At 35.0% G+C, this 12,504-nt stretch overlaps 2 protein-coding genes and 1 pseudogene across 10 annotated transcripts; all 3 read left to right on the forward strand.

Annotated features, from left to right (window-relative positions):
* Positions 1–3,932: 3,932 nt before the first annotated feature.
* Positions 3,933–6,799, forward strand: LOC147292082 (putative protein phosphatase 2C 62 pseudogene; annotated as a pseudogene).
* On the forward strand, positions 5,069–5,372 carry LOC147292083 (17.8 kDa class I heat shock protein-like; the record flags this gene model as incomplete). Its single annotated transcript, XM_086234740.1, has 1 exon — positions 5,069–5,372. A coding segment is annotated over one exon (276 nt), but the record flags the coding sequence as incomplete, so codon positions are not given.
* Positions 6,800–7,090: 291 nt separating the features above from the next.
* Positions 7,091–12,121, forward strand: LOC147292084 (uncharacterized). Of its 9 annotated transcripts, none has more exons than XM_086238663.1 (8): positions 7,120–7,525; positions 7,629–7,729; positions 8,525–8,579; positions 8,780–9,230; positions 9,846–9,939; positions 10,521–10,656; positions 10,873–10,922; positions 11,795–12,121. In XM_086238663.1, exons 5-8 carry the CDS (start codon positions 9,870–9,872, stop codon positions 11,917–11,919), a joined length of 381 nt encoding a protein of 126 aa, XP_086094789.1. In that variant the 5' UTR covers positions 7,120–7,525; positions 7,629–7,729; positions 8,525–8,579; positions 8,780–9,230; positions 9,846–9,869; the 3' UTR covers positions 11,920–12,121. The 9 variants fall into 9 exon arrangements, 6 of the variants coding, with proteins under 6 accessions (XP_086094789.1, XP_086094788.1, XP_086094791.1 ...); XM_086238662.1 differs by having other exon boundaries at positions 9,169–9,230; XM_086238665.1 differs by having other exon boundaries at positions 7,656–7,729; positions 9,169–9,230.
* The last annotated feature ends 383 nt before the right edge of the window (positions 12,122–12,504 follow it).

Below are 12,504 nucleotides of genomic sequence, written 5' to 3' on the forward strand. Positions count from 1 at the left end.
TTGGCTTTCTAGGGGGTGTGGGCTGCAAGTAAGTAGAAGGTGGGCTTTGAGTAATTATTTTTGTTTGGGTGCTTTTGGTTAATTTAAAAGGTTGCCAATACCTTGTAATTAATGAACTCTTAGTCTTATCTACAAAGTCATAATATCAATTCTTCAAACTATCCAACTAGTCTGAATTCTTTTGTAATTTAGGACAAAATCATTTGACATTATTTCTTTGTGTAGATTTTTGTTTGGGTCCATTAACTTTAAGATGCTCATAGCCTAAAAAGTTAACTAAAAGCACATAATCTCAAAAATTTAATTTTAAGGTAATATCAACCCACCTACAACCATAAATTTAATTTTCAGGTAACATCAGCCTACCCAGAACCACAAATTTAATTTTCAAGTAACATAAACTCATCCACAACCCAAAACAGTTTCAGCACTATGCAAACAAATTTAATCGTAAACCGTTTCAATTTTCACCCGCAGTTTCAGTTTTCACTGCAGTTTCAGTTTTCATTACAATTTTAGTTTTCACTCGCAGTTTCAATTATGGGAAACACTCTTATAAATTCGCAGTTTTAGTTGTCTAACACAGTTAACAAACTCAAAAAGTCGCAGTTTTAGTTTGCATTTTCATTTTGCAATTTCAGTTCACAATTTCAATTCATAACTTTTCTAGATATGAGTTACAGATCTTTTGACAAAAAGGAAAAAGAGTTTCAGATCTAAAAACATAGCCCAGGAAGCGGAGGAGCAGAGTGCTAAGAGGAGGAGAAGCCTAGGAGGAGAGACGGTGGCGAGAACGTTGGATCAGATCTGCCCAAAAATAGATATGTCCTATGCCTCATCGCACCCTCCCAATTTTGAAAGATGTTGTATGGGTGCTTGCTTCTTGCGTTGACTATAAGGAAAACAGCAACAAGTGTGTGTAAATGTAAGCACCCACAATTGCAGAGTTTGAATGATATGATGGAATTGTGAAATTGATTGATATGATGAAATGAGTGATATATGCAGGAGGAACGTGTATAGAAAAGAGAGATTAATGTTGATGATGGATCAAGAAAGTAGTAATAGCAGCAGCAACCATGTTTAGGTGACCTGATTATTAATAAAAGGTAGAACTAAGAGAAAGAGAAGTGACTTGATTATTAAAAAACTAACCTAATTGTTATATTTTACTAATAAGGGTATTACACGTTAAAAATAATAAATAAAAGGTAGCCTACAGTAATTAATTCTTTTTGTTTAATGCTAATGAATTTGTACATTCTGTTTTTAATAACTATTTCCTCATTAGTGTAGCCGGTTCTCAATCAACATTGTCTCCCCAAAACCTATTTGTGTCTACGTGTTCTTTGTATATTTTGTTGTCCCTCTTACTTTCCAGATGTAATATATTCTTGTGCAGAGTGGAAAACTGCTCAATATATATACATCATAGAAAATTTACTTCAAGACAAACACGATGATTAATATAATATCATACTATAGAATTAAATTTGTATGTTTTTACTGTGTGTATTGATCTTACTTCTATAGAAAAATATAACTATAAAATTAGCTTTGTTTTAGGTCATACTAATGGTTATTTCTATAGAAACATACAACCATATAGCCAAGTGTAGAATAGAAAGTCACTTGTTTTTTAATTTTTTATTTTTTATTTTTTTCTGAACTTGTAAAATGCCACTTGACTATAAAATACAATATTTAATTGAAATAACTTGAAACCTAATAATTAAATGCATATATAATGACCTTAGCCAAAGCTATGGTTAGTGGATAACAAAAAAAAAAAAAAGGCTAATTACAAAATACCCCACCCAAGTTTAGTGTCATTTTCAATTCCCCCCATAAGGTTTCAATTTTTTTAATGTGGTACATATAGTTTTCAATTTAAATCCATGTGCAAACTGAAAAAAAAAAAACAAAAACAAAAAATGACTCAATTACCCCCACCTCCCTAGCCCCATCTCTCTTTCTCTTTTTTTTCTCTCTCTGGCTTCCCCGTTGTCCCCCCACCCTTCCTAGCCCCTTCACATCCCCCTCCCCACCACCGCCGACGACTCCCCCTTCCCTTGGCGGCGACCCTTCTCTCCCCTCTGCCCCATCCTCTCTTTCTCTCTTTCTCTCTCTAGCTTTCTTTCTCTTTGGCTCCCCCGGCGGCACATTGTGAAGAAGATTGGGAAGTTAAAGCCATAGTTTGAAAGTAAGAACTTGTTGAGTAGGAGAACACCAATGTTTGATGAGTACCAGAGGATAATGAGGGAAGATATGAAAATGGCTTGTTTTGAGAGCATTTTCAAAGGTTTTGGTGCAGAGATTTGTTCTTGGATTTGTTTTAATAATTTGTTTGGAGAAGCTCTCATATGAGCTTCAATGGAAAATTGGTATTTTTTTTTGTTGCAGGAAATTAATATTTTCTGTTGGTGGGGAGGGGGATTCGACGGGGCTAGGGAGGGTGGGGGTAATTGAGTCATTTTTTATTTTTTTAGTTCTTTTACATTTTTTTTTGTTTTTTTTAGTTTTTTTTTTCAGTTTGCATATTGAATTAAATTGAAAACTATATGTATCTATATGTACCACATTGAAAAAAATGAAACCTTATGAGGGGAATTAAAAATGCCAATAAACCTGAGAGGGGTATTTTGTAATTAGCCCAAAAAAAAAAACTAAGGTCTCAATTATTAATTGAATGAACTAGCCTCTTCGCGTGCACCAATTGATTTTGTTTTCCTTATTGGGCATATAATTTATTAAAAATGATGTTTCAAGTGGTTGCTATCTTTTAAGACTTTTTTTTAAAACTTAATAGATTAGTTGTTTACAGATTTACCCTTATTAAATTTAATTTTTTTTTTCACTTGAAATTTTAATAAATCATGGGCAATTCATGAAATTGGGAATGTTCAGATTTATTTACTTTATTATATAAATAGATTCACTTTATAATAAATTTATTTTAGGGTTTTTTTTTTAAAGTCCAGTTCAAAAATTAGCTAGGCTGATAACACATCCATGTGCTACAGGAAATCTCAACCCGGTTCACATTAATGAGAAACGCGTGACACAGAAGACACCGAGCACTTAGTGAGCAGTACTGAGCACTCGGCACTGCTCAGGAGCCCTCGGCAATTGCCACTGTGCGACAGTGACAATTTGAAACTATGTATAACGTAAAAATAATTATTACTAATTGCCACTGTCATGCAATGACAATAATTGACTATTACTAATTGCCACTGCTTGACAGTGGCAATTTGCCCATTTAAAAAAAAAAAAAAAAAACATGCTGAGCGTTTGGCACCAAAAACACAGAAAAAAAATAACGTGGCTTTTATTTGTACAAAGTGGACCTATTTATCATTGTAACTTTTTAGGTGAATTTATTTATTATTCAGGGCTGTAAAAAAGAATTTAGAGTAATGTACTTTTTTATTTTTCTAACCAAAATTAATATTACATACAACAAAAACTTTTCTCGAATGAAAATTCCTCTTGATTAATTATAAGTTTTCTAAGTATTCCTATAAATGGTGTTTTCCTTTTAACATCTAAAAAGTCACTTGACTATAAAATATTCAATTTATTTAGTTATCACAATGTCATTGTTCAAAATAGCTCTTTGAAAGTTTGAATTACCCTTGAACATATGCATATATAGTGAGTGACCTTAGCCAAAAGCTAAGGTCAATTGCTTGACTATTAATTAATTATATCAATTTCACCGTATAACAATTTATCTCAAAATAATTTAATGTTTTAGCCAAACAATAATTTTATAGATTTAAAACTTTTCTAGCTCGAATTAAAAATTCTCCCAAATTAATTAAGAAATGACTAACTAATTAAAGAAAGAGTTCTCTTAATATATCTATAAATGATGTTTTTCCTTTAACTTGGAAATAATGAATTAAGAATGAAGCCGGCCATCAGCCATGGAATGGATTTCTGAAAGGAAATTTGTGTTCAACTTGATCATAATGGGAATAAGTGTCACTTGGCTTATTTTATCAATATTGATGGTTGTGGAAGCTGATGATGAATTTGCTCAATATTTATCTCCACATCCCCTACACACCCAAATTTCCTTTTCCTTTGCTTCTAATTCTAGTGAAGATCACCTTAGTTTTGAAAATTATATCCCTAAGACAATCAAAGTTGGCAATCAAATTTTCAATAACTTGAAGCAAAACGTACTTGGGTTAGCTTCCAACCTAAAAGATATAGTTGGGTTAGGTAAAGGTGTTGAGAGTAATGTGGAACAATGTCCCACATCGGAAAACTAAGACTTAGCATATGTGCTTATAAGTCTTGGGCCTCTCCACCCATTGCCAATTGGTTTTGGGTTGGATGCTCTAATTCTATCATGGTATCAGAGCTTGGTTATCCGCGTGTAAGGCCCAACGGCCACACGTGTTCCCACGTCACCCAATACAATTTGTTCACGTGTAAGGCTCAAAATATCGCCACACGTGCGGGGGCGTGTTGAGAGTAATGTGGAGCAATGTCCCACATCGGAAAACTAAGACTTAGCATATGTGCTTATAAGTCTTGGGCCTCTCCACCCATTGCCAATTGGTTTTGGGTTGGATGCTCTAATTCTATCAAAAGGTTCGTCATTAGAAACTCGACCCGAAAAAAATGGTTCTGAACTTGTAGGTGTAACATATGGCTTCCACTTGTTAAAGGGAGTAAACAACCATGCTATGGAAGACTATGTTGTTGCAGAGACTTCGAAAATTGGTGAGCATGTAGTAGGACTATTCAGTGTTTTTAAAAACGCGCCTCAGGCGCGCCTTGAGACGCGCTTCAGGGCGAGGCGACAGCCAATAGCGCACGGCGTCGCAGGAAAGTGGTTTTTTTTTGTTTTTTTTAACTTTCTCAGTCAGATTGGTGGCGCAGAGGCAGTCGACGGTAGGGGCGGCGGCGAAAGTAGAGGAGACAGAGATAGAGAGGAGAGATAGAGAGGAGAGAGATAGAGAGGAGAGATAGAGAGGAGAGAGATAGAGAGGCGACAGAGAAAGAGAGGGGAGAGAGAGCTCGATCATGATTAATTGGCAAAGGAGGGTGATGGGGTTTCAACTCAGATGTAGGCTACACCTACATGGACTGGAAGGAAACCCCACATGCCCACATCTTTGAAATCGACCTTCCAGGCCTTACAAAAGAGGATGTAAAGCTTGAAGTGCATGAAGGCAGAGTGCTTCATGTCAGTGCTGAGAGAAAGGAAGAAGAACCTGCAGGGGACCCAAAGAATGAAAAGTGGCACTGCAGAGAAAGAACAAGTGGGAGTTTCTCAAGGCATTTTCGGTTGCCTGAAAATGCCAAGGTTGAAGAGATAAATTAATTTTGTCCTCACTCTAAGAAAAATATCAATAAATAAATTGAATTGCTCGAATAAATTAATGAAAATTAGTTTCCCGGGGTTATAGATCCCATTGGCCCCTATATAAATCAGCCAGGACCTTCTATATTATTTTTAAATTTTTTTCAATTTGATGATATGGGAGCCCAATCCCAACAAACTACAAAATGACCCGAGGCCTAGCTACACCAATCTGGTCCTATTTATGGGGGTACCCAATATCAGTAAGGGGAAGTGGAAAACAGTAAAGCCCAATAATTTTGTGGATCTATAATGCATTAATATATAAATTAATTCCGCCACTCTATTTTTCTATATATAATATATTATTTAATATTATATATATTTGAGATTGAAGTTTTAATAAGTTAACATAATATCTTAAATAATATCAGCTGGTATATGTATAAATATATTTATGGGACAGTAACATATTAGAGTTCGGTGGTCTAGTGGGTAAGGCACTGCTTCTTTACTTGGTCTTGTATTCGATCATATTTAGAATTTGTTTTTCAATCTATTTTTTTGTTAGTTTTTTTGGATTTTGGGTCTTATGTTCTAGATATATATATACTTATATATATATTTACCTATTTATATATGTTTATATATATATTTATAATTTTTTTATTATAAAAAATATGTCCCGAAAAGCTTATGCCTTAATGCGTCGAGGCTTACGCCTCGCCTTCTACGACTAAAACGCTTTGCGTCATATTTTTGCATCTGAAAACACTGGGACTATTTGCCATATTTGATGGCTATACAAGCCATGATATTCCTGCATACTTGCAGTCTCATCTCCTTAACAATATCATAACAAAGCCTGATTTCCTAACAAAACCAAAAAATGCAGTGAGGAAAGCATATATTGAAACCGATACTAGCATTCAAGAGAAATCAAAAGAAAATACAATTGCTTTTGGTAGATTAGCGGCTTCAACTGCAGTTACAGCAATTATAATGAAGCGGCGAGGTAAGTCAAATTATAAGCTTGTAGTAGCCAATGTTGGTGATTCTAGAGCTGTTATATGTTGCGAGAATGGTATGGCTAAACAACTATCTGTTGATCATGATGCAAACAATGAAATGGAAAACGAAGCAATTAGGAGGAGAGGTGCTCACGTGTCTGACCCTCCAATGGGTCGTGTTCGTGGGATGTTCCCACTAACGAGGGCATTTGGTATAACTTACATGAAAAAATATGTGAGTTGTGAACCAGATGTAGTGGTGGAGATGATAGATGGTGAAACAAAGTTTCTTGTGTTGGCTAGTCGTCCACTATGGAAGGTGATGTCCAATCAAGAAGTGGTGAATTCCATTGGACAAACAATGAATGCCCAGGAAGCAGCTGTACATCTTACACAAAAGGCACGCAATATGGCCAGCTTTTTTGATAAGGATGATATTTCATGTGTTGTTGTAAGATTTAATTAGGTGATTACGATATATATGTATGCCCTAAATTAAGTTAATAATTAGATATAACTTTTTGAGATTATCATTATTGTAATTCTTTAATTTCTTCTTTTTTTGGTCAACATCTCTGTAATTCTTTAATCTCACTTTTTTCATGAAATAAGGTTTTTGCTATATATTGTACATCGGAAATTCTAACATAACTGCAGGTATTAGATGCCTTCAACCTTTTGACCGTTAGATGAGATATATTTGATCTAACGGTTGAGAAAAAAAATAAAGGCTGAATCGGTAGCCCATTATGAGAGAGAAAGACGTAACTGAACAAAACAAAAGAAATCCTTCTGAGTCGCAAACAAAAAACGCAAATCTCATCTGCTTCTTTACCCTCTCTCTCCCGCACCCTTTCTCCGATCAAAACCCAGCCGTCCGGCGGCAACGTTGACAAAATCGGCCTCAAATATTCGTCTACCACTTACCATGTCGAAATCGATGAACCGATTGAACTTCGTGACGGCCATCCGCCTTCTCCGGCGGAGTTGCGACACCGACCACCCAAGACATCGTCCTCTGGACACACTGATCGTCTGGGTGTCCTCCTTTAGACCTAAAATTCAATCATGAAGGAGAATCAAAGGAGAACAGATCCAACCCCTTCGCCGGCGATCTGAGTTTTCTAGCGGCTTCGAGGTCTCTCTCGGGGATCAGGTATCAGGTCATGGTCGCTACCGGATCATTACAGAGGTATAATTGCGTCCTCATAGAGAGATTGTGAATCTTGTCAATTACCTTGCAATGGCTTTCTGAAATTTGTGTATTTAAATTCTCTTACTTGTATGGATTTCAGAGGAATTGGTTTTTCTTGCTATGCCAGAAAATGTAATTGGTGTTTTCCCCGATTTGGGTTTTCACATATAGCAGCACAGAGGCCAGGAGGAAGATCTGTTGGTATGTTTTTTTCTATCCTTAAACTGGATACATGTTGGTATGTATGGGTACAGTTTTGTATGCTGCCTTGATGCAGGAATTTATGATATGTGCAACTATGTGTACCTGCATTACCTGTACTGTTACGTTCTCTGAATCTAATGTTATCAGGGAGAGATAAAAATTGTCTGAAGTTTTAGTTTTGTGTATGTTTGTTCTGGAGTTAAAGGCTAATCCCGCATCTTATTTTTCCTATTATTTGTGTAGATAGCATATTTCCTATGGCCATGTGCTTGGTCTTCTCTAATCTGCTGATGTTGATGCTTTTTTCCATTGTTATTGAAAGACCAATTTTATATTTTAGTTCAAGGTTTTAATAGAAGAAAATGGTAGATTGGATCAGTGCCTGTAATCAACCAATTCTTAGTAGGGCATTACAATTTCTGGCTTACTTTATTGGCTCCATTTCTGATTGGTTATTTCTTAAATAATAAATTTGTATTAAAGATTTCTTTCCCATCTAAGCATTGTATTATTTTACAATGCTTAGATACGTCCTTTCGGGTCCTGTACTCGGGTATTGTAGATCACTGCAAGTAGTGAAAACTACATGCTATAGGACCTTACATATAATTGCTTAAATGGTTTTTGTACCTTTGTGCTTGATACAAAAACATGCCACTGGACCTCTTCTTTTATTCTGTGATAGCATGACATGTTATCGACCTGTTTGAATTGCATACGTGGTTCATTTTTAATTCATATTTTGAAGCATTATGTATAGCATCATCTATTAACTCATCAAAATATGTTCAGATATTCAATGTGGGATTGTTTCAAACTGCAACTGAGCATAAGGAACAGATTCATGGTAATTCATTTATTTTAATCTCTGAGAGTTCAACAATTGACCTCCACACCTCTAGGTTTCATGAAATGCAGAGCTCCTGTCTTAATGCTCCCTTTATGTTTGTCAGCTCATGTTTCTTTACAAGATTTAACATTTTTTTTTTTTTTTGAAGTAAATGATTATATGTGATACTGAATTTATTCTTATGAGATTGTTACAAGAATGCTGCAAAAACATTCTATGATGAATTGTGATGGAGATATGGTATCAGCTGCACTGGTCAAATTCATGACTAAAAATTGGAGTAGAGAGGTAGAGAAGAGAAAACGAAGGCCCTTCATCTGAGTTTTTGCTAAGAAATGGGAAGGTCACTAGTAATTCAGACTTTTTGCATGGACTTGGCAGCCGCTTTTGACTTTAACAACTAGAGACTAAATCTATTCCATGGTTAAAAATTTTGGGCATGGGTGTTCAGACAATATATGAGCATGAAATTCTTCCAGGGCACAATATATTCAAGTCTCCCACTTTAGCAAGTATATGCATGCTTACCACTTTTCTTTAGCAAGTATTTAGCATGCTTACCACTTTTCTTTTCTCTGTTTTTCAGAATTATTGACCAGCATGACAAACTGAGGAAAAGAAGCACAGAAGCTTATACCACTGAGATAAGTACTACTCTTTTATCCTTCTGTCTGGTATAACCTAAGTATCATATAGCAGATAACACTGAGAAGTTAAATCACACATTAATATTCCGATTTCTTTAGTAAATGTCACACAGTACTTTCTTACTTGTTTTGTTGCCATTTTCAGCAGTTATAATTAGCAGTTATAATTGAATAATCATGTATCTTGTGCTATCTTATGTATTTCTTTGCTATCTCATGAAGTTTTTGAATTGGGATCTAAAAGGCTCTATTATTGAAAACAAATTAATGAATGCAGATTGGGTTGGTAGTTCCGTTCGCTCAATGTATATCTTCATGTTAAAATTGTGTGAAGAAGCAACCTTGCCAGTGCGACATGCAATCAATTTATATTTTAAAACTCTTTGGTTTCTACTGGGGTTGAGAGGCATGCTTTGTTTAGAGGCATTGGCCAGTGTTAAGTACCACACTAAAAAAAATCCTTTAAAAGCACCTTTTTTTCAGCCTTGATTTTCCCCACTTCTGATGAAGTATCTAGGCATCATTTTTTTATTTTTTTATTTTATTTTTTTTTTCAATTTATGGCTTTTTCCCTTGCTGAGCCTCTTATTAAGGCAGTTCAATTTTTCTCTTTCAGGGTGAGAACTGATGGCCACGACTCATGTGCATTGGGATGTCGATGCTGCAGCAGTTCCATGTGGTTTTGGGCGTGCCATTGGTAACTTCGTCAGGTTGCCTCTGTTATGCTGATTTGTACTGTATGATAGAAATTGAATTTGTGTTGCGATCAATCATAGAAAAGGCTTTGTAAGAAAACAGAGTGATAAACAAGAAAGAAAAATGAAAGATGTAAACATAGAGATGGCCATTGTTCAATTGCTTGTTATTTCATTGTTGTGGTTTTAATCTCCTGACCAAGTCTGCAAGTGATGTGATTTATAGACTGTAACATATTGGTTTTAATCAATGTATACCATGTCTTGCTTGGACTGTAAATGGGGATTAGTCAAATTAAAGAAGGATTTGGACTGTACAAGGACCAATTTACATGTATATACTATTATAGTTCAATCATCCTTGGCATATATAATTGGTCTACAATTTAACATGAGGTTTCTCAAACCTAATGGTGCCATGAAGCTAAAACTCCTTTGTTCATTTTCTCAATGATTAAGAACACCAAGACTTTTTTTATTCCCCCGCTCTTCTTCCATAATTTCAGGAATACTGACAGCAACTTTGACTCCAAAAACATAAACATGGTACACTTTTTAGGTTTATCGTTTCTAATTGTCTGTGTTATGTATTTCAGTTTTTGGACATGAGCTCCTTACAAACTTCTCTCCGAAATGCCCAGTTGCAATCCTCATTCATGGGTGGTGTATCTCAGCCATGGTTTCCCCAAAATCCGGTGACTGTGATGCCTTATATTCCAGCTGCAGCAGAAAGTACGTTTTTTAGTCCTAGGTGAAGCTACATTATTTTCTTTTGGTTTTGTTTTTTGCCTTTTCCTGCCACTTGTTCCAGAGCGGTATATTTGTTAATCCAGTGGTGCTTCAAGCATCATATTAGATGCTATGAAGAAATTTGTCGTCCATTAACACATGTCTAGTCATAACAATCTTATCCTTTTCATTCAATGAGATTTTGATTTCATTGTGTAGGTCCCTTGCAATACATGGCTGGGCAAGCACAAAGTTCTCAAATTCCATAAGTTGTTTTTCTACTCGTGTTCTGGATTCTGTTCTTTTCTCATCATTAGTATTATATCAGTTTCCGGTGATTAGGGTTTAGGAATCCTAATATGTAAGATGATAGTAGACATGGCTTCAGATCCTACAATTTGAATTTGGTAAAAGTTGGCTTTTGCAAATACCATTTAATCAAATAATAGTTTCAATCTCAATTTCACTAAATGATGAGATTATGATTAAAATGATAAGGGTATTTATAGTTATAATAGATTGTTCTTACTTTTTAGAAGATCAAGAAAGAAGAATTCAACTATAAAGTTCTCTCTAAAATGGAACCAACATAAATAAACTTGCCAGATCATGTATTAGTTTATTATACCACATTAGTTCAAAATAATTAGTTGTTGTGCAATTACTTATTGCATAATAGTATTTTGTAGACCTAAACTCTAAGATATAATAGTATAAATTTATCTTTCTCTTCATTTATGATTTCTTAAATAATTTTCTTTTACAGTTAAACTTGTTAAAAATTTCACTCCCAATTGATTTAGGAAGCTAAATTCAGTAAAATACTTAACCTAAATTATCTATGCATCTGTCTTTTCCAGCATGCCGACACAAGACCTTAATTAAGTTTTTCACTAAATACTTTTCCCTAAATACTTTTTCACTAAATACTTATGTTAGTGTATTGGTGGTACTGGATAAGATTGATTATGGACAATCTGAATATCTGGAACTACATTATGAAGATGCTACATAGAGTTTGGCAACTCAAGTTGCCTGGTGTTAGAGAAGAGATTGATGCTTGACATACTGCTGTTGCATTCTGTTATTTTGTATGCTTGTAACTTTTCCTGAAACCAATGTGGAGTTGCTTATTTTGCAGGAGTGTCCCAACGCATGGACCTGTTGCATCTATTGGAGGGAATCCTTTTGCATAGGATTATATTGGAGAGAAACGTTGTTGCTTTTATAATTTCTTTTGTTTTCATTGAATTATGGTTCATGTGAATTGATGTCAATTGATTTGTGCTGTTGTCAATTATTGAGTCAAGTCTGAAACCTCTTTGATACTGTCTGGGGTGAGTTTAAGTTCCTAAGTGTACGGGTATAGTGAATGCTGAATACAAATGTGAGTCCGCCTTCAGCAAGAAAGTAATTATAGTTGGGTCCCTTGTTTCCCAGTTTTTTGTTTTAAACGAGTGTTACTGTATCTACTGCTGTTTCTTGTATTTTAAATTAAATGATTGCAACAAGTCTATATCCATTACAGGGCTAATTTGTTTTACTAGTGAAAGCTTTTGTGATAGACGAAAAAATGTTCCAACTTCAGTGTTATGCAGTACCAATATTGACCTCTAATACATTGTCTCAGTTATTTTTCGTAAGAGCTAGTTGATATGGTAGATAGTGCGATGACTGAGGCTTCCAATGAAATTTACTTTTTCCCACCCTAGTTTGTTGAAATGGAAATCAAAATTCATTCCCACCCCCTAAAAAAATATTGAAATTGAACCCAAATTTGCTTCCCCTCCCAAAAATGAGGTATGAAACTAAACATCTACATTCTACGAAGAAGATATGCTGAAAACATAA

This window comes from Dryas octopetala, chromosome 3 (genome assembly GCF_963921425.1).
Source record: "Dryas octopetala chromosome 3, drDryOcto1.1, whole genome shotgun sequence".
In the NCBI taxonomy this organism is placed as follows: Eukaryota; Viridiplantae; Streptophyta; class Magnoliopsida; order Rosales; family Rosaceae; genus Dryas; species Dryas octopetala.